Below are 27,752 nucleotides of genomic sequence, written 5' to 3'. Positions count from 1 at the left end.
AAAATCTTTATTCTCTTGTACAAATTTTTTTTTTCATTGACAGCAACCATCAACAATTCAAAAAGACTTACATTAAAATGTTTTGATTAGAAATGGTACATAGGCTTTCAAGCATAAAACCTGAGATAAAAAGTTATATTGATGGAAGTATATTCACAGTTCTCAATTTAATGTTATCTATATTCAATTTTAATATATTGCTCCAAATATTATATTTTATTTTCTTGTCAAAACTGTATCATATAAAAAAATGTAATGAATATCTTTACTAAGTACCATACTGATATTCCCAAATTTCCTCCAGTTTTACCCCAGTGTGTCATACAAATATTGTAATTTTCTATTTGGGGGAACACTGCTATAGGTAGATTTTCCTCTATAATATGTTCTGTTACCAAATATCTTCTAGTATACAGACTAATTAATTATATATTTGTCTTAATATATAGCTACTACTACCCAAAGAAAACAGGTAAGTCTACATAACAATTGGAAAATGTTAAACCTAAGTTATTTCCTCACTCCTTCTCCTATGCCTCTTGAAAAAAAACTTGGAATATTATTCTGGAGGGCTAGCAATGCTCTTTTTCTTGACCGGAATGGTTATATAGTGTTCTTGCTGTGATAAATTATTGAGCACCTGGTTTTGTGCACTTTAGTGTACATAGTTTATTTCACTATAACAAAAGGTTTAAACATTTTTGTTTTCTAAGACTAAAGAGATACGGTCATCTCTGAACATATACTTACTTCCTGTTCATAATAGCCTTGCTCTTATTACTTTCCAAGAAAACCTAATAAATGATTAACTGTATCACTGGGCAGTTGGGAGCAGTCATGAAAGGCATGACACTTACTTAATAATTCATAATAGAAACATAGTCCTCCTCGGTTTACGAATTATCCTGTTTTCTACATAAATTAATCAGATGAGTCAAATGCTGTTAAAACCAACTTAAGGGTGATAATTGGCTCTTCTAATTCATGATATAAAATATGACAGTGATGGGCCTGGAGGTCATTACTATGATCCACATAGCAGGATAAGACTAGCCCTTGATATGACAAAGTTAAGATGAATTCTACATCTATTTGCACCCTCCAGCCTTGGTAAACATTCATTTCTTCTGCATCCCAGAAACTGTGGCAAATAAGGTCCATCAGATAAGATTCAGAGAATTTCAAAATAAATTACTGATATATATATATATATATATATATATATATATATATATATACAGTATATAGTTTGGATGGGGATATTATCTTTTTACTGTGAGAATTTAGTTTGCCCTATTAAATATATCAACCAAATGTTTATTCCAGGTGTGTAGGGTGCTCCATTTAAGACAAATTCTTCATTACTGAGACACTGGCCTCACTAACGATTTACTTGAACTGTCAAACTGACAGTAAATATTTAATAATATTTATTAAATAATATTAAATATTTATTAAATAAATAATATTAAATATTTTAAAATATTTAATAATGAAACGCCATTATTAAATATTTGCCACAAGTTTCTTTTGCTTTGCTAGCACACAGTTAGCATCTGTCTGTTGTGAGAATGAAACATCCTAGAGAGCTTGAGGCCACAACTCAGGCTGAGGCACGAAGAGAAAAGAAGACAGTTCACCCAGCCGCCAGCATTCACACATGTGAATTTACAGAGCTGACAGAAGAACTATCAGTCTGAGCCCATTCTACAGCACCTCATGTGAGAGTTACATTATAGTAATAGACTTAACTGCATCACATGGCTTATTAACGTTGGAATTTGTTTTTGTTAAGAAGCTTTATGTTTAAAGAAATTATCAATCTACTCCACATTTCTGCAAACATGGAGGCAAATGCATTTCTCAGCCTTATCCTCCACCAAGCCTCCATCTCATTTGCTTCCTGTAAAGAGTTATCTCTTGCTTCCTTTCTCCACAAGCTCATATGCTTTCTTCCACTCTTACCTCTTTTCTTCTTTTAGAATAGGCTGCGCCCCCCGGCGGCTGGGAGCTTAAGAAAAGAAAAAGACCTTTCGCAGGCAAGACTTTGAATCCCCTGCAATTTTACTTTTGGGCTGAGACCGTCGCGTTCCCGCGAACTCCGACGCAAGTAGTCACGATCATTACCTAACCGTCCTTCTCCCTTGAGGTCAATTTCTTATTTTTCCATTTTAAAGAGAGGAAAGGCACCAGTCAAAAGAGAAACAGTTTGGCTCTAGGCGGTTGCGGGAAGACGACAGTTTTTGGAGCTCAGAAGAGCAGCTCCAGCAGCCAGCGCTTGTGGCGCTGTCCATTCCTCGGTGCTGAATGGAGATCCTGGCATTTCCCTCCAGGTTCAACCCCTCAGGATCAGAATAGGTTCAGCCACAGTGCACTGTACCCATTTCCCTGTTCTGGGATCGGGGGGGGGGAGGGGTGGGTGGCGGGGAGAACCATTTAGACGTCTGCTTATTCTCTTTCCACGGGAAAACACCCTTCCACAAAAAGAAATTGTGCATTTTATGGGAAAGTAATGGCATAGCTTCAGTTCAACACCAAAGTGAAGAGCTCTACTGGAGGCAGAATGGAAAGCTCAGAGTTAATGAAACCTGCTCCTTCTCTCCCTGAGGCAACACAACAGCACTTGGGTCCCTACACTCCCTTGCTTATAAATAAGGGAAATAATTTTCTGTTTTTAAAAATCATGTGAATAAAAATAAATAAAATTTTTAAATCAGGAGATTAATTATTTTTTCTGATAAGGACTGTAAAGTGGGTGGTAGTGGGTCCTGCAATATCTCGGATAGAATTATAGATATTGTTTTACTGAGGTTGAGAAACAGAGGAGAGAAGGATGTAAACTTGTTAACTAAGGTGGTTTGAACGGTTAAAAATACTTTTTAAAAAGTATTGCTTTAGCATTGTCTTCCAGAAGTGCTCGTTTATCCCAGGCGATTTAGGTTAGAATCCGGGCAGTAGAAGCTTCCCTTCTTCTCTCTGCCCTCCCAGCCTCTGTCCGATTTGAAAGACTGAAAAGCCCTGTTCTTCATAGCAGGTGCCGATATCCACAGGGCCGTTATAAGAATCCTCCCCCCTCCCTTCTCCTCTTACACAAGATAATCAAGTAAAGATAAAGAAAACGGACAGAAGGCAAGGAAAGTGTGCTGCACTCCAGATCTTTGATTCCTGGTAGTTATATTCAAATGGGGCACTTCTCTTTGAGAAGTGAAGGTGTTTCTCACGGCTACAGAATTTACAATCAGAACGGGCGCAGACTTAACCGATACGAGCAAACGTTTCCTTGCTTTTCTTCTCTGTTGCTTATTTTAGCCGCTTCTCCATCCCGCTGGGAATACCATCCAGATCTTAGTCCAGGTAGATCTGACGTCAAGAGATGGCTTTCGTAGATTTGACGTGTAAACACTGATTTCCATTCCGACTCGGAAGAGCTGGGGCTCCACTCTGCCGGGAGACCGGGAGACCGGGAGACCGGGAGACCGAAGCGCTGCACTGAGCGCTCGCCGCCGCCCTGCCTCTCCTGCGCGTCTCTTTCTTGCCGCAGAACAACCGGGAGCGAGAAGTGGTCCAGAGCCGGAGGGTGGAAGGGTCGATCCTTTCTGGCTTTTCTATCTTGCTTCTCATCCCCGCTCTCCTTCCCACTCGTGTGCGAGCGAGTGGGAGAGCCATGGAGCCAAGAGCCTGGACTCTGCAGTGTACTGCTTTCGCTCTCTTTTGCGCTTGGTGTGCATTGAATAATGTAAAAGCGAAGAGGCAGTTTGTGAATGAATGGGCGGCGGAGATCCCCGGGGGACCGGAGGCAGCCTCAGCGATAGCCGAGGAGCTGGGCTATGACCTTTTGGGTCAGGTAAGAGTTTGCACTTTCAAAAAACTTTCTGGGGCTCGAGGGGACTGGCGGGACTGGAGCGTAATCTCCCATGTGGGAGTCCCAGGTTGCACTCTCCTGAGCACAGTGGCAAAGAGCAGGAGCTCCTCCAGCTCTCGGCCCTGGCGCGCTTGGAGAAGGCTTGCCTTATTTATTGTTTGGGCTGGGCGCAGCCAGGCAGAACCAAGCCGCTGCAGCTGGGTACAGCTTAGTCTTGCTGCTGTCCGCTCTGGAATTGAAATCCGTTCCCGCGCGGTGTGGAAGAAAAATCCCTCCACGCTTGTTCACGGAACTTGAGATGCACGCAGGCTCTTACCAACCAGTGCCCAGAGGAGAGGCAGTGCGCTCTGTCCCCTGAGACTCAGCGGGTCTGCGTCAGGAGCTGGCTGTTTCATTCTTTTCAATATGGCAGCATCAGATCCAAGTCCTGCTGCAAGGGGCCAAGCAGGCTTGGAGATGTTCGCCGGCAGCCTTCGAGGATACGCCCAGGGCATTGGGAGAGTGTCAGTGGCCGGGCCTCCCGACCCGGGGGCTCGGGGGCTATGGAGTGTCAGATGAGGTGGGTGAAAGACATGGGACCAACTCTCCGGGCCTCTACCGCGAGCTCTGGATTCTCAATGGAAACTTGCAAAGTCCGAGCTTCACAACTTTGCTCGGTCAGTTCCCCTGAAGGGTCAAGCTGCCGAAGTGACTGGGGAAAGGATAGCTTTCTTTCTTGTTCCCCAGCCAAATGCGTTTTAGCTTTCCAGGGGTTTCACCTTGTGGAAAAAACTGTTGCCTGTCCAAGCAAGGCCTGGGTTAATAGACAGCTGGGGGTGGGGGAGCGTTAAGGCATTATGTAGGGGGCTTGTTAGCTGTGCACCTCAGGGGGTGTGAGTTCTAATCTGAGCTTTCCTTTCCCTTGGCTCAGAATCAAGCCCTCATTCCTTGCCTTGTAAATTGCTGTGCATGGAAACGGGGGGTGGGAGGGAGGAAGGAGTTGTAAAACATTTTGGCGCGTTTTTTCTAGAGGTGGTGGTAGAGATGCAGCTGAAGTCATGGATGAGTAATGGGGTGTGGGCGTTGGCAATTCCATAGATCCAGATCCACTGGGAAATGTGCCTTTCCTTGCCAGAGGCTTCATTCTCCAACTTCATGAGCCAAACTGTCTGAAATCCCCAGCAGGGAAGTCAATACACATATTGAATTCTCTTCTCCGTGTCCCAGTAGCAGACCCATACTTTTGCTTTTGCCCAGTCCTTGTTGTTTGCTAGGCTCCGTGTTAGGGGCTGAGGAATAATAGGAGGAAAATAAACTTTCAAGGAATCAAGAGTCTAGAGACTGGTTTAGAAACAAATGACTGCAGTTGCAAGCAATTGGTATAGCAAAAGAAGCCGTTCCTGGAGTCTCAATACTTATTGATTGAAGGATTGAGGATGGAAGGGAATTGGGGAGAGGTGAAAGAAGACAGCCCAAGGAGGAAACACTTGCACAGGTTTAGGAAGAAGAATCAAAGCTTGCCCTGGAGAACATGATGACATTGGAGAAGGCACTCCAGGAATAGAAAACAACTTGTGGGAAAACAGGGAGATAAAAAGAAAGTGACTTATAAGTCTGGAAACTGCAAGGCATTGTTGGGATCTAAAAAGAGAGTGAGTAGTGGGTGGGACTGTATGGGTGGGTACTGTGGGCATCATGGAAATTTTGTGTGTCCTATAAGGGAAAAAAAAAAACTGGGAACTTAATCTTTTGGGCAGCTAAATAGCATTGGTAATTGTGTGAAAGCAGATTGGAGGAGAGAGCAAAAAATAACTCCCTCTTCATTTTCTCACCTTATTAGCCCCAGACATACATCCAAACCCGGACCATTCATTATGTGGACTGTCTTTCAAAATCACAAGTCTCAATAAATAAATAAATAACAATAAATCAGTACTCTTGGTAGGATCTTCGAGGAAGGGGTGGCATAGTCACAAGAGTCTTTAGAAATAGTGGTAAAACCTATCTATACTTGCATGTGATTTGCATATGCATATTTCCAGTTAAATGGCATTACTAATAAATGTTTTTAAAATAATAATTCTTTGTAAAAGACTGATAGTGCTTTCCTGGCTCTGCTTATTTCTTCCTTTGTTTACACTTAACTTAGCATCACTATCTTGAGCTCCTTAAGGCCTCAAAAGCTAGGATTGGGGGCAGGGGTGACAAGAAGCAAAACCAGTTGATAGAAGAAACAGAGCTAAGCACTGGTGATCTTTTCTTATGGCTAATATTCTCTCTCCCCAACTCCATGTAAAGCTTATAGCAGATTCAAACCCTGAGGTTCAGGCTTGCAGCAGGGCCTAAGCATCTCTATTAAAAAATTCTCTAGGTGATAAGAAACACCAATTTAAAGAATGTAGTTCTTCTGAAATAACCCATTGTCAATTGTTTGTCTCAGTTTAAAAACATACAGGGCATCTAGAGCATTTGGTAGGTTCAAATTAAGTACCATTTTGAATAAAGGGAAACTAACTTAAAAGAATAATGAACTTAGTTCTAAATGGACCAAATGCATTGATAGTCACCCAGAGAAGTTTACACACTCCCAGGTGGAACACCTGTCCTAAATGTGGCATGCTGGCTTCTTCCTCAAAGCCTTGAACTATTGGAAAGTCAGATGGTCACTACTAGTAGCTTATAATAATTATCACTATGGATTCAATGGCTATATTTCATAATAACAACAAATTATTCTAGCTGAATGTGGCACTGCCTATATATCATACCAAAGGGTTTGCCTGCCTTCCACAAATTATTGTTCGCTGACAGAATAAATTTGACAAAATGAATATTTTTTAAGAAATGTCTATCTACACAATAACAGCACCTAGAAAAGCAAATGTAGTTCCTCTGAAATATGTGGAACAGAAACACATCAGCTCCCAAGTATGCTGTGAGCCCAAGTGATAATATCATGAAGCTCATCTCACTCAACACACTGAGAGGGAAGGCTTTTATCCGTGTCTTCCTCATGAAGAAAAAAGTTAACTTCAGTACAAGAAATGGATTTAACAAAAGCTGCCTGTCTCCAAGTTAGCTGTGTTTCAACCTAACCTATAGATACTTATTTTGGAAAGAGGATTTTTATTTTAATTTTTTCTTTTATAGATTGGGTCACTTGAAAATCACTACTTATTCAAACATAAAAACCATCCTCGGAGGTCTCGAAGGAGTGCCCTTCATATCACTAAGAGATTATCTGATGATGATCGTGTAAGTGTTGTGCATTTGTCTTCAAACCAGTAACCTGACTTATCTGCCTTCTTTGTGATTGCTAACAAGAGCAAAAGCAAATATGATTTTTTTTATTGTGTTCACAAAATCTGTAGTGTTTCTTATTATTTCCATAGGGTTATAATTGCACATAATAATAACTGGATCAGATTGAATTGGTTGACTAAATTTTATATGTATAAATATATATAAAGTATATATATACACACACTATACATATAAACACTAGCTCACAAATCCAGTCTAAGAGCATGAAAATGAATATTGAGAATCAAGTGGCAGCACTGATGAACTGTCTGACAATGCAATCAATCAACAAACTTTTATTATAGGCCTATTATGTACCAAGCACTTTGATATCCGATGTGATGATGCCAAAGAAATATAATACATAAACCCTGTTCTTAATAACATTTCAGTGTAACTGAAAAAACATTCTGCCATTCTGTCTGGTTTGGTTATGTAGGGAACTAGTGCTTTTGAAGGAGCTTTAAATCCATGTCTTCATGAGGCAAATGTTTCTATAAGTATTGTATAGTCTGATCCAAAGCATTTGATCTCTTTTTATCCTGGTTTGTATACATATTCAATGATTAGGCAACAGCAGGAAATGTCTAGAATGAATATAGGTAAAGTGTGGAGCCAATTTCATGTATATCTAATGTACCTTTTGACTTTGAAGTCTGTTTTCAAGGTCAGCAAACACACCAATAGAATGTTGAGATGAAATAGAAATTTGAAATAGAAATTTGAAATTGGAATCTGCATACACAATGTTGCCTTTTCTCAAGAATGTGTCATACTGGTGAAAACTTATCCTGGCTGGCCTGATATCTGTGTACATGATTTCTGTTGTCTAGGCCATTCTAAAGAATTCTGGAAGCTTTGTGAGAGATAAAACACATACTTTCAACATCCCATAAAGAAAATATAAGTGACAGAAAGGTGCCAGAACTGTTTAAAGTACAGGAATTCGTGAACCCTGTAAAATAATTTGCTATTTTATTTGTTATGCAACTGATAGAATTTTAAAAAGAAGAAGAAAAGGAAGACAAATTAAGAGAGTAGGAAATGACTGGGCCTGGGTTACCAGTGTTCAAACATGAAAGAAGCAACCAAACCCAGACCAAGAATGCTGTATCAGGACCACAGACAGCAACACCACAGCTCACAAACAACCATTGCTGGCTTTTACCCAAGTTAATGGCTAGAAGTGAGAGACCTAATCAGAGGCCCTGAACGTTACTTTAAATGTTTCTTGTCCAGTGAAATCTTCTCTTCGCTGTCCCAAGGCAAATGGCTAATTGTATGTGGACTTTGAAAGTAGGGCAACTTCTAGCACTCTGGCTAGGCTTAGTCCTTGGGCAAAACAAGAGAGAGATTTGCTTGTCTGTCTAAATACATGCCTGACATTAATGCACAAGAAAGTCAAACTGACCTTCCTTCTCATCTTAATAGGAGGAAATTGGATAGAGTGGAGCAGACCTAACTGTTACTATTACTCAAGTATCTCATTAAAATGAACAGATGGCCCAGTTCTATTCTTCAGATATTTCCTTAATAATTGATTTGGGGGAGAAATCTCAAAGCATAAGGAAGAAGAGCTAAGAATTTACTCTTCAGCATAACTTCATAAAAAAGGAGTCTATATAATCCTATGAAAAGTTATACCCAGAATAACTTTAGTTCAGGAAAAACCCTAGAACACACTGAAGCTTGCAGTAGGAGGTTAGACTAGATGATTTTTAATTCCCTTTTCAAATCAAAAGGATTATTTACAATTAAGTACATGATACTTATTATATACATAATAGAAGGACACCATTAATTTGCTCTGTTCCACTTGGTCTGCTCTTACAGAGATTAATATGGCATTTGGAGTTAATGACATTAATCATAACACTGTTTCCAACAATTGGATGTTTATCTGATCAGATGACAGAGTGCCTCCTCTTATATTCCATTTTTTAAAAATTGCTTTTGATTTTCATTTTATTGCTCCTTTTTTTTTGGTAGGGATGATATTCTTTCAAATTAGCACTCTGAAATGCAGCAGTAAGCTATCTTTATAAGTCTGTTAATGAAATTTCCAACTGTAAGTGACTCTCTCTCTCAAAGATTAGTACTTGTTCCCTAGCAGCCAGTTCCCAAAGACCAACTCAGAAGACAGGCAGTATATTCCAAGCACTGAGGTATTTTAAGCCAAAACACTTAAGCTTGAAAATACAGGCACTTTAAAAATAAATTATATATGTCCTGATTTCCAACTCTCAAGTCGCTCCCAATGTTTATAATAGGTTTGCAGTATATTTTCTAATTGGAAATTCAGGACAGTCTTAGTGGATGGTTTTATCCTTTAGTTGCAAATTATCTTTCAGTTTTTATTTTTGGATCTGACTCATTAGTATTCTCACATTAACAATATCCTATCACACCATGGACTATCACCATGTGTACAGAAGAGAGGATATGTTTTGGGTAGGAAAGAGTCATGTTGCTCAGCAAAATTAGAGCATGGTATTATCTCATAATGAATATAACCACAAGGCAGCCCCTCACCCACTCAGGGCCTCAAGTATAACAGGATTATGCTCTAAATGTGGGGAAGGTAATTTTTGTATTGTCAGGTGGTACCTTTGCATAATACATGAAACTAAATCAATGGTAAGTGTGCATGGTCAGTAGTGCTCATTCATCACCCTGGATCTGTTTCTCATATTAAATACACTTAAGCAGAAGGTTGAAGAATAGAGGAGGCAGAATTTCAAATCTGCAAAGATGTAGCGCCTTTCTTGTCTTTGTCACATTTGCAATTTCTATTTTTGTATAAAGAAAGAGAAATTAAGCTGTAAGAGCAACATAACAGCAGTCTCTGGGATCTCTTAGCTTGTTGACTCATTCCACGAAAATGCACAAATTTTCTGCCACAGAACCCTGGAACCTCAATATAAAAGTGAGTAATATGGTCCATTTGCTGATGAAAGCAGGCTGAACTTTTACTTCCACTGTAATCACAGTGTAAATAATCTGAGGGAATCATCACTTCACTGACTGCTTCTCCTCCCCCTAAAGGTACATTTTACTGTAATAGAGGAAATGTTCATCTCCCCAGTGGGCAATCCCTTCTTCTCACTGAGCTGCCAGTTTGATCTATAGTCAAATGAAAACACTGTGGAGCTGCCTGAACTCTGATGGAGAGAGTACTAGAGCTAGTTAGAGGGAAGATGATTACACCAGAGGTGGCCTATTTGTTGATTTTTTTGCTCTAAAACTCCTTGTAGGTGCTATGGGCTGAACAACAGTATGAAAAAGAGAGAAGTAAACGTTCAGTTCTAAGAGACTCAGCACTAGATCTCTTCAATGATCCGATGTGGAATCAGCAGTGGTACTTGGTAAGTACCTACAGGAGGACTGTGTAGGACCTGGGTTATTTGTTATATCTGCACGATAGATTTTTTTAATGATAGATAATTCAGCAGAGGGCTGTATTACCTAGAGATTAGGGTTGATGGGACCTCCCATGATCTGGGTCTTCTGTTTTACTATGTGAGGATGTCTGAAGCACAGATCTTTAGCTACTATGAGAGGAAGCGTTGTTGCCTTTTGTCTTCTTAAGTTTATCTGGAATAAGTACAGAAGAATCATGTCTTGCAAGTTAGGGGTTCCAAAACAGTACTCATGGCAAAAAAAAACATGTTTGATCAAAGTTACTCTTGAGAACACTTTAAATCACCCAAAGAGTACAGTGAACATGATTCAGTATATATAGCCCTGAGAGGCAATTTGTACATGCTTACAGGTGAGAATTTCTGAACTAGGCTAAAGGAAGGAACACAGGGAAAGACAAAAGGCATCTATCTGCAGATGTCTAGACTTGCGAACCAGTTCTACCTTTAACATAGTTATCAAATCCTTGTTGGAATGTAGGCACCTAGTGGAGAAACTGTAAGTGTTCCTGCTTGCCTGCAGAGCGCTCTCCTCTGTTTTAATGTTAAGCCTCTATCATAGTAATACATGTTAATAGAAGTGTTTATTGTTGAGAATATTATAAAAGATGAATTTTCATGACAACCATAAGCTAACGCTTAGACATCCTTGTTGCATAATGGATGGGAAAGGAGAGCAATTCCTCTTGAAACTCTCTTAACCTAGGCGATACCTACTCACTGCAGCAGAAGAGACTCACTAGCTAACACTGGTGCATTTGCTATGTGTCAAATACTATTCTAAATGTTTGACATGAGTTAACTCACCTAGTTCTCACACAACATTTTGTTGTAGGTATAGTAAGTACCCCCATTTATCAGATGAAGAGACAGAGACATTGGCAAGTTGAATAACTTGCCAAAATCATGTAATTATAGTGGAGGGGCCATAATTCATGGCTCCAGGGGCCATATTCTTAACAACCACACTCTATGATTGTTCTTCTGACTGACAGAGAGTCCTTCATCTCTGGCGTTGGCCAACAATCTGTGTGTAGTTCCAGCCTCCTGTGATTCAGCTTCATGTTGGCCTAGTAAATTCTTGTTTTGCCCCACCTCTTTCTGAGGAGCATCAGCCAGGGGCCAATGCATTCACTGATACTTTTGATTGTTGTTATTCATAAATTCCTTGTTGACCTCTTCACTAAAAAGCTGGCATTCTTCTAGTGCATCTCTCTTGAATGCTTGGGGATGTGCTCGTATCTGTGTTCCCTTGCTGTCCAGCTCTTCTTCCTTACAGTCCCACATACAGCAACTAACAGAAAAATTATCTGAAAACAAATCCCAAATCTCTCACAGATACTTACTCCCTAAATCACTCATACTTGGACATAGGCAGTTAGATTGCAAGTCTTGGTAAGACCACAGCCTCCTGGGCATTCCAGGTTCTGCCTTTTCTTTTAGAAAATTTATAAAAACATCCATGAAGAGCTGTGAACCAGACAATATAAAGTACATTCAGTGTGGCAGTGGAGGCTCAGAATTTGGGGGGAGATGGAAACATGGGACATCAAATAAAGCTTTGGTAGATGAAAAGCTTGAGCATGTAATTATAAATGAAAGCAACTTAGGGATGAACTTCTTCAAAGCCACACAGCTCAAAGACAAGGGCCACAGGGTGATTCATCCTTTTGAGTGATTTTCCATTGGAACAACTGGAAAAAGAGCAGCACTCTGATGATTCACTTGGTCTTACCCTTAACTTTGTTTTTTATTTCATCTAATTGCCCGCTTCTAAAGAATAGAGTGACCCCAGGAAGAAGATGGGTCTCCAGACTGGAGCTTCAGTTCTTATTTTGCAGCAAACAAATCATGGTTTTACCAATGCTTCTTTGTCTTTCTTTATCAGCAAGATACTAGGATGACTGCAGCCCTGCCCAAGCTGGACCTCCATGTGATACCTGTTTGGCAAAAAGGCATCACAGGCAAAGGAGTTGTTATCACTGTACTGGATGATGGCTTGGAGTGGAATCACACAGACATCTATGCCAACTATGTGAGTCTAAGCCCTCCCATTGCTGCAACTTAGGGAGTGGTCTACACTGACACACAGTTAGGACTTTGCTTCCCTCAAGCAGGAGGCTACTCTGATGTCAGCCCTGGTAATGACGGGCCACGGTTTTGCCACTTCCCTCACCCTTCTGCCAGTGCACATAAACTTTTTTTTTTTTTTTTTTGTATCACTGGGCATTGAAGGAATTTGCTGGAGCCAAGGATTATACAAAAGCATGTGTGTTGGGGTAGGGGGAGGCACTTAACATCAGCTAAATTATTAAAAGCCATTCAAACTCTATGCCACTCAGTATTTGGGGACATGAAAGCAATCAAATCAAGCCTAATATCTGAGACCATTTTCACAGTCTCCCTGCTCACACCCCTTATGGGGCAATATCTCTCACATTGTGAAGTTATGTGAATGTGATTCCTTCCATGCAAATCAAAGTGTGCACTACACAATACAAAAATGACAAGCTGAGAAAAGTTCACTAAAAATGGGAAATAAGTAAATGAAACTTATTTACTTAATTGGTTATGAAGTTCTCCATTATATTTTAGGTCTTTAAATCAGTGTTTCATCTTGAATATTGCCCCTTGTCTTTCTCTCATCCTTTCTACTCAACCAACTTTCCCCAGCTAAAGAGCAAAGGAAACAGGAAGGAAAAGAAGAGATGAAAAAGATTAGGAATTATTAAAAGATATGGAAAATATAGAGAAGTAGCAGTAGTAGTGATAAAATTCCTATGTGGAAGATGTTTAAGTTTAGCAATCTGATTGCAAAAGAGGGTGGGACCTGGAAGCTTGTCTTGAATTTCAAACACAGCCTCTTTAATTAAATTACATGTTTATTTTAACTGAGGAGGCTGAAGGAGATCACTGTAGACCTGAGCCCCAGCCCACAGCCAGCTCTTTGTACCTATATTCTTAAGAAAGATGAGCATCAAAATGTCACTAACTAGTGCTCTAGCTTAATTAAGCCATTCAAATTCTCTGGGCCTCAATTTTCTCATTTGGAAAATGAGGTGGTTGAACTAAGTAAACTTTGACTCCTTCTGTTCTAATATCCTATGAGAGTCTATGAGTGAGAGGTTTGGAAACATTCACTGAGAATTGCATGATGGCTCACTTTTCTGTGTACATCACTTCTGCCTGGTTTATGGGGATGATAAATGATCAGCAATTGGGTCAGAAACTCTAAAATGCAGGCTTTCGAGCTATCAGCCAGGATGGGAATAGGATAGGGATAGAAGACTCGGAAAGTACTGCTTTTTTTTATGATGCTACAGTGTTATTCTTGTTTTCTCTTTAGGATCCAGAGGCTAGCTATGATTTTAACGATAATGACCATGATCCATTTCCCCGATATGATCCCACAAATGAGAACAAGTGAGTAAATGTGGATTTGGGGGTGGGGGTAAGTGCTTTAAAATGCTTTCATCTTACTTGAGAAAATTACACTATAAATATGATCCACATTTTAGCTCTCAGAAAATGTTCATGTACACCATCCATACCACAATACTTTGTTGCTTTTAAAACAGAAACAAAAGTTTCTATTTATATATTCCTTTGGGCTTATAGAACCATATTTCAATTAAACTTTCTTCTTACATTATGAAATGTTCCCCTCAAATGTTACTGAATAGTTACGGCTTTAAAAAAAATTGTTTGAGACATAAAGAATAAAAATCTGGGTCCATCCCCCTGCCCCCGATTCCTCTATGAATCGTTTATTACTAGCAACATGCTTGATGTTAGTCATGAAGAGAAATATAGATGACCAAGGTAACAGATCCTCATGACTTCCTATGTTGGCCACAACCATGCTCACTAGTTCCCTCAGAAGAATATGGCAAGGCACCAGACGAGAAATATACCATGGGCTTGGCCCTCAAATCCAACACAGTCTCTGGGGCATTGGGCTAATTAGTAGCCTGTTCCAGAGTTTCTGCTGGGTATTCTAAAGCTAAAGGGAAGAGAAAAAGGATATCTTCTGATTCCTAAATTAACTCTCCATAGCAGCCACAAGGTGACGAGTGAGGCCAAGAGCCAGACCCACTGAAGCAAGAGGCCAAATAAAGACCCAAAGGCAAGAGACATTTTAACCTTTTTTTTCTTAGCTCCAGAGGAACTTCACCCTCTAGGCACACAGCCTCAAGTGTCAATGCCCATGTGAAAACTCATCTTTGTGCATAATGATGTCTCTCACAGACTTCAAGGAGACATTCACACTTTCCTCTTCATTTGCTCCACCCAAAAGAAACATGCACCAAAGCAGATGAAAGCCAAGGCAAAATGAGTGCTGCTACAAGTGGGGATAGAAAGAAAAAGTAGTGAAAAGCTCTTTGTGGATGCCCCATAAAGTGCTTCCCTTTTCTTTCTTCCTCTCTCAGATTATTAACCAATTAGGGTCAATAGCGTTCTCTCTCTCTCTTGCTCTCAATTTCCCTCTCCCCTTCTCCCTTATTTTCTCAGAATTCCCATGTGGCTGGTGTAGTAATGTTGACCTAAAGTTGTTACTTTGGATTGTCCTCCAGAAGGCCAACAAACCCCAGGAAGGGAGGCTGGGGCTCCAGGACTTGGCCTCAACTTCTGAGTGTATATTTCTTCCTTGAGGGGAAGGGGAGGCTTGGGGAGGGTTCTTTCAGTACCATTTACTTCTTTTAGGGTTTATCTCTTAAAGGGGTCAACAGCAAACAGCGCTTGAGGTTAGAACATTCCAGTAACAATACAAAAGGAACCATGAGAGGGCACCCTTGGAGGAAAGTGGGATATCTCAGGAACTTAGAGCAGGACCCCCACCCCCACCCCCGCACCAGACAAACGTTCAGCCATATTTCTGAGTGAGGGCAGTGCAAGACCAGGAGGAACACATGTTCTTTTAGAGCATGACCTTGTAATGTTAGCCTGCCTGGTAGTGATGGCTTTGCCAATTACCAGGAGGGAGGATGACCTTGAGGAAATCACTCATCTCACTCTGCCTCTATTTTTTATTTCGTCTCCTAAAATGGTGACAAGGTATCTGTTCCCTACCCTCCTAAAAGAAGCTTCCTAAGGAACTGGACAATAAGTGCTTGGAAGAAAAGGACACTCTTCCTAGAATGAAGTAAAAATGACAACTCTCATTCCATCCCCTTGATCAAGACTAAGAGGGAAATCTGCTCCCGACCACATGGGCACAGCTGAGGAGACTGTTAGTTGAAGGTGTCAGCCTCCTTCTTAGGCAGTGTGTACTGGGTCCGGCCCAGGATCCAAAGTGGGTGATAACTTGTGTGGTAGATGCATGATAGGTGAATACCGGGTGAAATGACATTCTCTAGAGTTTTGTACTCATGAGAAGGGGAATTCAGATGTCCCTCTTCCCTTCCCCTCAAAAAAAGGGACTCTCAACTTATGGTACTGATAATAGCCACATTTCCCCCAATTCGGAGCTCCAAAGGCCCCAAGGAAGCAACCCATAATTGTATGTATTTTGTGCCTGAAAACTCTGAGCTTCCAGAGCATAGCAGACCGTGGATCTTGCACATAGCATAGAGTTAGTGTAGCATGGCCAAACAAGAGAGCACAGACTTTGCAGCTAGATTTAGATCAAATCTTAGATCTTCCACTTAATAGTTGAGTGACCTTGAGCAAATTATTTAACTTCTTTGTGACTAGTTTTATCATCTACTAAAGAGGTAATAATAGTACCTACTTCATTGGGTTCTTAGGGGGATTAAATAAGTTTATATATGTAATTGGCTTGGATAGTGCCTTGTATACAGAAAAAGTTAAATGTGTGCTATGATGATGATAATGATCAAGGCTTTTCATTTAGCAACTAAGGTAGACCTCCTTTCACTGAGAAAAAAAAGCATGACAAGAATAGTATCATCTGATAAAAGGAGAAGCAGAGACAATTTTCTAAGCCAATTCAGAATCTGCTATTCGAAAATTACACAATAAGCAGCTATCTCTCAGGGTCTTCTTGACTATCAACCAAAAAGCTAGCATCCCCATCATTTTTCAAAAGGTATAATAAAAAGTAGAGTTACCCTTCTAGCATACTGTCAGAAATAAATCCCTTAGGTTTAGAAAATGAATGGCCCCATTTTGTCTTGGCCTTTATAGCAGTTAGAGACCTATTATCTCCCAATTCCAAGGGCATTATCTCTCCAAACTATCTGTGTTGCTGCTGTTCTTTATTACTATGTAAATGAGGTTAATAAAAGCTACATTTGAATTCTCCTCTGCAAATCAAATGAGGAATCACTAAATAACAAAATCTTAAAAGTGCAGATAACTCTTACTACTAATCTGGCATGAATTTGTGATCAGAATTTCAACACCAATTACAGATTATTCTATTTTATAACATGTGTGGCAAGGATATTTTAACTAGTACAATAGTAATCTTTTAATTATCTTCTGGAATAAGTTTTTAAAAATCAATTTGTTTAAATGCCAGTTATAACCATTGCTCTAAGATAATAGAGTGTTCTTTTATCTCAGAGCCTGATTTAAGGAAAGAAAACTGCAGGTCTAGGAAGAATGATATAGAACCACTTTAATAAAGTCTTTTTTTCTCAAGGTGTGGAGGTGAGAAGTGAGGATAAGAGGAGGCAAAGATATCAACCCCTATTTGTACCACGATCCTGCACCTTTTAAGAAAATAGTACTATGTAAAGAGAGATAAACACTATATAAAGAGAGACAAATAATAGGTAGTGTCATACTGCATCATTTTTAGGACAGAGGTACAATGCTGGAGATGTTTGCCAACAGGTTGATTCTGTAGGCTCTACCTGGAGACTGTTATCTTGGGCGCTGTCTTCCATCTTGTGTAAATGGAAATACAGGTGGTGGTGATTTCTGGTAGCATATTTCCCCAATGATGGCAAATGAATTTTCCCTTCCACAAAAGGAAAGAAGGCTAATCCACAGGCATAAGTTGCCTTCTATGTGTTCAATATGCATGCATTTCTCAGAGAATGGGTGTGTTGGTCAGGAGAGCTTCAGTTGCAAGTGAGAGAATCCTAACACAACGATTAAGTAAAATGGAGATATTAAAATATTTTTACCCAAGAGATGTTCAGCTTCAGGCATTGTAAGATCCAGAAACTCAAATACTATGCCATCAGGACACCAATTACTCTGTATCCATCTCCTAGTGCTGCTCACCTCCACTTAGCTTCATTCTCAATAGAACACTGCCTGGTAGCAAGATCCACATGGCTCACGTGGAACTTAAAGCTGAAGATTCTTGAGAAAGAATATAATTCTTTCCCCCGGAATCTGCATCAATTCTTGAAATGCTCTCTGGGAGGAGAATCACAAGAAGTGAGCGAGGGCCACTTCCCAAAAGGGGGAAATGCTAGAAGACCAAAAAGAAGTGGGTGTCTGCTACATTGGGGAAGACTATGAATTAAAGATAATTACATTGTTCTAACTTAGGACTCCTATCCAGTAGTAACATAAAGGAGGAACATCATTTAGTGGAAGGAGAATAGGAAATCATCTTTGGTATTTTAGGGAAAAAAAATAAGTGAAACAGGCTTATTTTATTTTTTTCCTTAGGAATTATTCTTTCTTTAATTCATAATACAAGTATTGAATAAATCAAGTATCAATATTTAGATTTTTTAAAAACTTTTTTTAGTGGTTTGAGAGATGGCAATTTTTTTAAATTAATTAATTAATGTATTTATTTTTGGCTGCATTGGATCTTTGTTGCTACGTGCGGGCTTTCTCAAGTTGCAGCGAGTGGGAGCTACTCTTTGTTGCGGGGTGCAGGCTCCTCATTGCAGTGGTTTCTCTTGTTGCAGAGCACAGGCTCTAGGCATGTGAACTCAGTAGTTGTGGCTCACGGGCTCTAGAGCGCAGGCTCAGTAGTCATGGTGCACGGGCTTAGTTGCTCTGTGGCATGTGGGATCTTCCCAGATGAGGGATTGAAACAGGCTTATTTTAAATGACCCAGTCAATTTAGGATTTTTATATTTCATGCTGGGCTAAATTAATTGATGTCTAGTACAGTAGTGTGCAAAGGGAGCTGGCTGACAGAGTTGCTCAGAGCTAACCCTTCCTCTTTTTTCCTCTATGTCAGCATATCTGGTCAGTGGCTCCTCCAAGGCACCAACAGCCTTCATGCTGCTCCCAGGAGCTTCCACAATGGAATAAAGTCATGAAGTAAACAAATTCACGTTAAAGTTTCTCTCAACTTATTGACCCTCCTGAGGTCAGGCAAGTGATGGGAAAAGACAATCACTATCCCCAGAATTTCAGAATTGATACTTTAATGGTGGACTTTGGTCTGTTTTAGAGATGGATTTTTTTTTTTTTTTTTTTTTGCCCAAACGCTCTGAAATCATAAATTACCCTCATTGTCCCTAGTTGCAAAACTAGTCTTATTCAGGTTTCTGGTCCCAGTCAGAGTTGCAGGAGCACCCTGGTTTCCCAAATAGCCTGTAGTGTCTTGTTAAAATTTCAAAATCCTCTTGGTACCAGGAAACCTTCAGATGTTTTAGTCTGGTATATGGTTAGAGGAGGAGAGGAGGGCTTGAGAGGGGGCTCTGTTTTACACATCCTACTAGGACTTGTACAGGTTAAACTAATCCAAGGAATTCACTAGTGAGGGGAAGGGAGGAGTCACTTTAACACCAAAATTCTGGTGCAGAAACCATTTCTTTGAGATGGTATCAATAGCTAACACTTCCTGGGTTCTTACTATATACCAGCCACTTCCCTAAGTGTTCTGCATACAATATTTCATGGGATGCCACAATTCTTTGAAGACCAGTAACTTACCCAAGGTCACATCACTAGTTTGTGGCAGAAGCTAGAACTTGAACTCATATACTTGGGCTCCAGTACGTGTTCCCTTCATCTGATACCTACACTTCATCTAATACCGATGGGAAGAAAACCAGCAACAAGCCTGACAAAAAGTTAACATATCCATGTACCATGGATTCATATGCAACACCAATGTTTGTCCTCATTTACGTTTTATAAATCCTATTTTCTAATCCTCAGACATGGGACCAGATGTGCAGGAGAAATTGCCATGCAAGCAAATAATCACAAGTGTGGGGTCGGAGTTGCATACAATTCCAAAGTTGGAGGTAAAGCAAAGGGTTGTTCCTGTAGTTTTGCACTTTAATTTGAGTCTTGCACTACCTGGTGTAAATGGGGTGGTGTGGGGGGACTTTTCAACAACCAGAGGAAGAAATGAACTCCATGCAAAATTTGCTACACGACTTGAATGTGATTTGCAAGCAAATCAATGGATCTGGATTCTTAGAAAATGATAGCTGAATATAGCCCATACATCTTTGTTGGGTGGGAAAAGGAAAGGTTGAATAGCTTTTGAAGCAAATCTAATTTTCTCTGTGTTCTGATTTAGAAGAGTTTGTTATTGAGTGCTTGCTAAGAGACAGAAGGAGGAGGTAAATTTAGGCAAAGATTCTCCCTGCCTCTCAATTCTGTAGTCCTTTAGTTCATAACAAAGAACAGTTAAAAACAATAAAAAGAATACATACTTCTTATAGTAAGAAGCCAAAGGTTATCTGTGGTAGCAAAAATTTAGAAGCTTTGGTTGTTTCAGTCAGTGTCTTTATAGGTAAGCATATGGTAAGTTCCATCAGGGCAATTTAATAAAGGAACTATTTACAAGAGTTCAAAGAAACCAACAAGGGACTAACTGATGTAAGCAGATGTTACCACCTTTAGACTTAATGGAGCAAGGGGAGGGAGTAGTCATGGAAACTGGAGACAGAAAGCTGTGACCACATGAGACAGCCACTGGACAGGAGCTGTGGCCCTGAGTACAACAACGGAGCTGCTTCTAAGCAGGGGGGATCCAGGAATGAGTACCTCACTCTCCCCTCACCCCCAAACCTCCTGCTGCTGTTTCAGTTGGCTGAAACCAATGGGAAGACAAAAGAACCCACTGCTGCCATCCACGTTTCCGTGAAGCAGGGTGCAGAGTGGATCTGCAGGGGCTCACAGAGAATAAAACACTTGTCGCTCCTCTTCACACTAGCCCTGCCTCAGGCTTTCATGGTTATACTATGAACCTTGCATTTAGTTCGTTTTCTAAAACCACAACAAAAAAGATCCACTGTAGAACATGGCAATGACAGGAAAACTCCTTTAAGTTCTACCTGAGTATACCCTGAATCTGGCTTTGTATTCCGTTTCAGAAATCAAATAAATATACATCCTAGCATATAGAATGCATCTCTCACTATTACACCACACTCCTAGATTTTAAGGGTCATTCTTGATTCCTTTATACCAGCATCGTCAAAATGCCATGTTAATTTAAAGAAAATGGAGGCAGGAGCACAAATTACATAATCACCTAGAAAAAGAATGCACTTTTTAAGTAATGATGAACTAAGTAGCTATAGTCTGTGGGAGAATCATCTCATCCCTTCATTTTATAGAGGAGGAATCAGAAGCAAGATTCTCAAGGAAACCAAAACACACCCACGGTATGTCCATCATTTACCTTCCAAGACATTATCCACATCCTGGAAGTTAACAGGATGCATTTGAGTGCCAGGTTTCTGGGATTCAAGTCCCAGCTTCCCAGCTGCAAGTTGTGTGGCCTTGGGCAAGGCCCTGTCCCTCTCTGGCCGCAGTCTCTCTCCCTGTGAAATGGGGAGAATTACAGCACCCACCTCAGATGGTTGTCATAAGGATAAATGAGTTCATATGTTTAAGGCCTGTACAATGGTAGCTGCATATAGTATATCCTCAATGCCCACGAGCTGTTATCATCCGCATTTTACAGCTGAAGAAACTGAGGCACATAGAAGTTAAGTGGCTTGCCCAAGATCACAGAGCTAGTAAATAGCAGAGCTGGGATTTTTTTTCCCAAATGCATTTTAAACAATTTAAAAAAAATAAATATAACTTCTACTAGTCATGTCAACTACATGTTTTTTTACCCAAGCTCCATAATAAATAATAGTGTGAAAATATAAAGCTGTGCACTCCATTGCATCATTAGCCTGAAGCCAGGAATAACCAGGTAGCTGCCTGTATCTGTCTAAATTGCTTTTGCCTTCCTGGCTCTTGAATACATGAGTCTGATGATGGGTGACAGCCTGTTGGAAAGCATAAAGAGTCACTGCATCTGCCTTCTCCTGATGAAAACGGATTCCCCCTCAGGAGTAAAATCCATGGCAATGATTTCATCCTTGAGATTATTTAGAAGAAAAGGAAGCATGTTCCTTGAAAATGTTTCTTAGCAAACACATAAAAGAATGGCCTCTGGGTTAGTTTTCATCAGTGCTTAGAAACAAGAGTTTTTTCCCTATTTGTGAGTTTCCTATTGTAAGTAGATCTTTTCAAGTTACACGGTTTCCCATACAGAGTCCTTTGTAAGGCACTGACTGGGCCACAGCCATTCGTGGTATAGTCACGAGCAGCCATGTTGAGAGAGAGCTGTTTGATGCCTCTTTCTGAAAGCTATCCTGTCATTTTCAGGTTATCAGGGCAGCAGAGGGAGGGGAGATATTTTGTAAGTGACAACAACCATGGCCACAGCACAGCACAGCACATAAGGAAGCTTATGGAGGCGGTGACTTGATCTTCCTGCTGTGCTTTTAGCAGCTGGGTCACAGTCATTTGGGACATACACTGGTTACCTACTTTTGACTCTTTTGGGAGTCCTTTAAAAAAATGAATATTAAGAGCATCGTGCATTCTACATGTACACACTGACATCAACATACGTTATTTGTCTGTTTTGCTGTTCAGGGATAAGAATGCTCGACGGCATTGTGACGGATGCTATTGAAGCCAGCTCAATTGGATTTAATCCTGGACATGTGGATATTTACAGTGCGAGCTGGGGCCCTAATGATGATGGGAAAACTGTGGAGGGGCCTGGCCGACTAGCCCAGAAGGCTTTTGAATACGGTGTCAAACAGGTGAGATGCTTAACACAGACCCACTTGAAATGAAACCTGACCATTTGAATATGAGGAGAAGGGAAGAACACTTAGTTTATATGCAAAGAAATGGTTGTGAACTTCTTGTTATTGCTTATGTTTGAAGTGCATTTAGAGAGCCAAATCGTTCTTCAGAGGGATGGAAGTTAAGGGTTAAGAAAGTTTTCCCCATTTGGGTCTGACATTCAACAGATATTCATTAGTCTTAGAGTATTTACTTTCAAAAATACTCTGGATATGTCCTTTCTCATTTTCCTGCTGCTTTTGGATTTCTACACGAGGTAAACTACTACCCAGACTTCTTTCAAATACTCTGAAAATGCAGCCTTAAATATAGCAACGTGCCACCTCCCTCTCTGCACGTGCCTGATGAATACTTGTGCCTTGGTTGTGTTGCTCTGTCGCTGGGGTTTAGTGCATTCTTGCCAGGATTCTAAGGCCTCGTTCGGCACAGGATGAAACAAAAGTAGAAATTTTGGAGAGCACAAATTGAAAAATCATAGAAGGGGTAGCCTTGACGAGTTCCATTCAATTGAAGAGTCCCTTTTAATGCAGCTGCAAAGCAGATCTGAATAATGCCTGATTTTGTCATTCTATCAGTCAGCCAGAAGATTCAAGCAGAAAGAAAGAGAGGAAGTTCAAAGATTCAAGCGTAGTGACATAAGCCAAGGGAACAGTGAAAAAAATTGAGTGCTGAAGGCCAGATTATGAATCCACACAATAAAGAAAAGAAAGAAAAGTCCTCACTCAGCGCCATCCCAGAGAGGGCCCAGATGAAGGAGGGTTGGCAGCACCAGAGCTCAGTGACTTATAACATACAGTCTCGTGAGAGTTCCAACATGGACGCTGGAGGACCTAGAGTGGAAACAGACTCCAAATTACTGTTTCTGAGAACCTCATGCGTGTATTTATATATTTGTTGGGGATTTTATTGGGATGTGACAGTGACCCCAGTGATGATAATAGACGTGATATGTTTTGGCTTTTCCTTTAGGGGAGACAAGGAAAGGGCTCTATCTTCGTCTGGGCTTCTGGGAATGGGGGGCGTCAGGGAGATAACTGTGACTGTGATGGGTACACGGACAGTATCTACACCATCTCCATCAGCAGCGCCTCGCAGCAAGGCTTATCCCCCTGGTACGCTGAGAAGTGCTCCTCCACGCTGGCCACCTCGTACAGCAGCGGGGATTACACCGACCAGCGAATCGTAGGTTGCTTTTGTCTAACTCTCTCTGCTTAGGTAGGAGAACACGGCTTGCCTTCAGAAGGATCCTTTGGTCAAACCGATTTGCTTAAGCTTCACTTCTCAGTTGGGGAGACTCACGCTTTGCTCACTTGAAGGGTGGGTATATATTGGGAAGCTTTCTCTCCCAGGGATAATGATGCTTCTGCCAAAATGATGTCACCTCTCAGTCATTTTTAAACTCAGCCCTGAGAAGCCGCCAATCTGTCATTACATATGGCCGAGACTCCAAATGTCTGTTCAGCTTGTGGGATGCCTCCCTGAAAACAGCCTTAAAGGAGATTTTAGGGTTGTTGGAGCTTTATCACCCTTGTACTTGTTGATCCTTTAATAGCAGGGAAAATGTCTGAGTTGCCCTTTAGCAGATGATAAAAATACAGAGCATACACCAGCTATGTCTCCTAAGGATGGACGACCTACAGGAAAATAACAGTCTAAATTTCCCCTGAGGTGAACTTTTCAGCATCCGAATAAGCAGCTTAGGAAGGTTATATGCTCAGAGAACATCTCCAGCCCCCGCTTGACCGTGCCTTCACTTCCATGAGTCAGACTGCCAAGGGCAATTATTGGATTTCCCTTCAAGGGCATGATGATGAAGGCCCATTCAGGGGCTTTGAGAACAAAGAGAGGCACTTCTTTTAATTTAAAAATTGAAAGCCTCAAACTTAACTCCTGACACAGAAAGAACCAACCGGCTAAAGTATGTAGATCCTAATCGCAATAAAAAACCAGGTCATGATCCAATTAGATTGTGGGTAACCTGCCTAATAATTAGTCTTTGGAATGTGTGTAAAATTCATATTAATGGCATCTCAACAAAATTGTCAGAACTACGATCTTCATGCAGGATCACTCTTCTGGAACTGCCTGTTCTAGTTTAGACAGTAAAACTATGGTCTCAACTTAGAAACTCTGGCCTACCTCTCATGCCCATATCTTCAATTACTCAAAGAGACAGTAACATTATCTACCTAGGGGTTCTTTACGGCAGGTATATCTTATACCCTGCTGTAAAGGAGCCTACCAGATATGTGCCCCACTTGCATTCACAGCCCCTGGCTCTTGATGACCCTGTGGGTGTTCAGAGTGGCTTTTCAAAAAATGGCCTGCGGTCCATTTCAGAGTCACCATTTCACAGACGGTCTCTCATCTGAGCCACTCTGCTGTGAAGCAGGAGGAAGAATTTCCATCTTTGTGAAGATCGCTCCTTAGGTAAATGAGCCATAGAAGAGACAGCTGGTGGATTCTATTTGAGACAATTGCACTAACATAGACTTTGTCTTACGCAAACCTCTTCCTCAGCACAGTCATCTCTGGGGCTTACTTGCGTCAACAGGTAAAAAGGGCAACCTTGCTTCCGCAGCCCCCAGAGGAACAGGGCCACCAGAACTTGAGATATTCAGCGACTCCAAGTGGGAAGCCAAAGGAGGTGATAATAGAATAAACTGTTTTTTTGCACCTCCCTCCCACACCTTGAAATCTCTAGCTAAAAATCATAGTGTGAGAGCCTGGGTGGGAGTCTTGTTAGTAATCCTTTGGCCCAAGTACTTGTTCAACCAACAACACTGTGGTCCTCAAGTCAGACTAATCGGGAGTCTCTTTGGTTTCTTCCCTTCATCTCAGCAACCTCTTCACTAGGCTAAAATTAGCCTGGCTAATTCCTTATGTGCAATCACATTGTGTGAAAATGCTTTCACAGACAGGATCTCATTTCAGCCTCAGAATATGAGTCAAGAAATATCAACCTCATTTGACAGATGGGGAAACCAAGTGACTTGCCCATGGGACACATCTACTGAGTGGCAGGTTTAGGATTTGAGCCCGGATCTAAGTCCAGCACACTTTCATTTGAAAAACTCGCCATGTTCATCGAAGTACAAATGTGACACTAACTCATGGCCATCAGATTACATCAACAGTGAGTGCAAACTACACACTAAACACATTTTGTGCAAATAGTTCAAGTGGCCCAAATCAGGATGGCTTTACCTCCTCGTGCTGAAGAGGCAGTCAAATGTCAATCTGAAGGCAAAAGGGAATTGTGCATGAGGCAAAATTTCTAAATATGCCAGGCCAAACACAATGGACCTGATGATTAATGGGCCAGCATGATTCACAGTGATTTTGAAATAGTCCCTTTTTTACAGACAGCGTTTCATTTGGGAATCTCAGAAGAGAAAAAAAAAATTCATAGTGGGAGGACTTCATCCCCAGAAAAGGCATTCTGATGCCAGAATTATAGACAAGTTGCATATAGAGGAGAGTGAGCTAAAATATCAGCAGATGGCAAACATCCGCCTGTAGTTTAGAGGAGGAAGAAGGGAATCGAATCAGCTGGGCTTCCTGATCCTAACAGATGCAGCCCTCGGTAGGGTTAACCCCCGGGGACAGGATCACACTCCTCACATGTTCTCCCATGTTTCTTTCTTTCCTGGTGCCCCTCAGACGAGTGCTGACCTGCACAACGACTGCACAGAGACCCACACAGGCACCTCTGCCTCAGCACCCCTGGCTGCTGGCATCTTCGCTCTGGCCCTGGAAGCAAAGTAAGGCCCAGAAACCATCTAATCACCTGTAAAAAGCTGTTTCTCCTTCTTTTTCATAGCATATATTTTTTTCTGAATATATGGTTACAGTGGAAAACTACAAAATATAATAAAAAATAAGCTCTCTTCCTGTCAACATCTCAATGTAGATTTAATACACACACTTATCTTGCAAAATTGGAATCTTAATTCACACACTATTTTGTAATTTTTTAAATCTACCTATATTAAAGCACTTTCTCATATCTAAATCAATCTTCCTTGACTTTTAAAAACTCATGCTCTCCTCCCACTCAGTCCCCTCCAGTCCTCCTACCACTCAGCTATAAGGCCTTCTCACTTCTGTTTATTCCCACCAGATTGTCCAGATAATTGTCCAGATAATTTCCTGTGGGTAGTGTTAGGAATAATAAGTTTAAAAAACATCCTTTTTTTTTAGATTATATAAGCCCCACCCTAGAGCTGATATAACACATCAGGGGACATGAGAATTAAAAACAGGACTTTTATCTTTTTGTAGTATACCATTATATAAATGCAAATTTTATTAAGGCCATTTCATGCTCAACACCCTTGTCCATAGATATCAGTTATCATTCCTGATAATTTCCTTAAGATAAACCCTTACGACTGGAATTTTTGGGTCAAAGGGCATGCATGTTTTAATGATTTTGATACATATTGACAAGTTACTGTCGATAAAGACGGGTACCATTTTGTATTCCCACCAGCAGTATATGTGTGAGAGTGCCAGTTTCCTAAACCCTTATCAAACCTACTTTTATTATCTTTTAAAATGTTTGCTACTTTGATAGGTGAAAATGGCATCTCATCTCTATATGCTTTTATTTCATTACTAATGAAGTTCAATATTTTATATTCTTTTGCCATTTATCATCTGTGATTGTTTATGACCTTGATTTGGTTTTATGGCCTTAGTTAGAAAAGCTACTAATGCTTGGCTAGTTTGACATTTACCTTTTAATTTTACTTACATGTAATTTTTGATGTAATGAAGTTAATATGTATACAGTTATCTTTGTCAGTCTCTTTAAGGTTTTTTTCCTTTTTATGCTCAGAAAAATCTTTACAACTCCAAATTATATACACATTTATTTATATGTCTTTTATTATGGTTCCTTTACCATATTTATGCTCTAAATCCCCCTGGAATTTATTTTAGTGTATGTTACCAAAAAGAGATTTAGCAACATTTTCCCCTTCATAATAGTTATTCAATAGTCTAATACTTAACACAGAGGAAAAAAATGTTCTGATGTTGTGTGGTGAGAAATCTTTAAATGTTAAGTCAGGTGCTATGGTTGCAATGATAGAGGACGTGTTAAAACTTGTAAATTACTATTATTCTTCCTAATAAGGAAGTTATCTTAGAAGAACATCCATATTCTCTACAGAGAGGAC

General features: G+C 40.5%; 2 protein-coding genes across 29 annotated transcripts in view; one reads left to right on the top strand and one right to left on the bottom strand.

Moving 5' to 3' along the window:
• Window positions 1-27,752, bottom strand: part of LOC308615945 (uncharacterized protein) — a 639,507-nt gene that overhangs the window by 202,060 nt on the left and 409,695 nt on the right. The window lies entirely within an intron of this gene.
• Window positions 2,523-27,752, top strand: part of PCSK1 (proprotein convertase subtilisin/kexin type 1) — a 42,145-nt gene continuing 16,915 nt past the window's right edge. The window contains exons 1-9 of the mRNA XM_081231853.1: window positions 2,523-3,844; window positions 6,992-7,096; window positions 10,399-10,509; window positions 12,452-12,598; window positions 13,910-13,986; window positions 19,612-19,700; window positions 22,348-22,520; window positions 23,536-23,748; window positions 26,230-26,330. Of these exons, the coding sequence (XP_081087979.1) occupies window positions 3,665-3,844; window positions 6,992-7,096; window positions 10,399-10,509; window positions 12,452-12,598; window positions 13,910-13,986; window positions 19,612-19,700; window positions 22,348-22,520; window positions 23,536-23,748; window positions 26,230-26,330 (1,196 nt within the window). The 5' untranslated portion in view covers window positions 2,523-3,664. The remainder of the gene's footprint in view (window positions 3,845-6,991; window positions 7,097-10,398; window positions 10,510-12,451; window positions 12,599-13,909; window positions 13,987-19,611; window positions 19,701-22,347; window positions 22,521-23,535; window positions 23,749-26,229; window positions 26,331-27,752) is intronic.

The sequence above is a fragment of the Mesoplodon bidens genome, assembly GCF_964165515.1.
Source record: "Mesoplodon bidens genome assembly, chromosome: 4".
NCBI lineage: Eukaryota > Metazoa > Chordata > Mammalia > Artiodactyla > Ziphiidae > Mesoplodon > Mesoplodon bidens.
The sequence above is the reverse complement of the archived record's forward strand: the minus strand, read 5'-3'. Positions and strand labels throughout refer to the sequence as shown.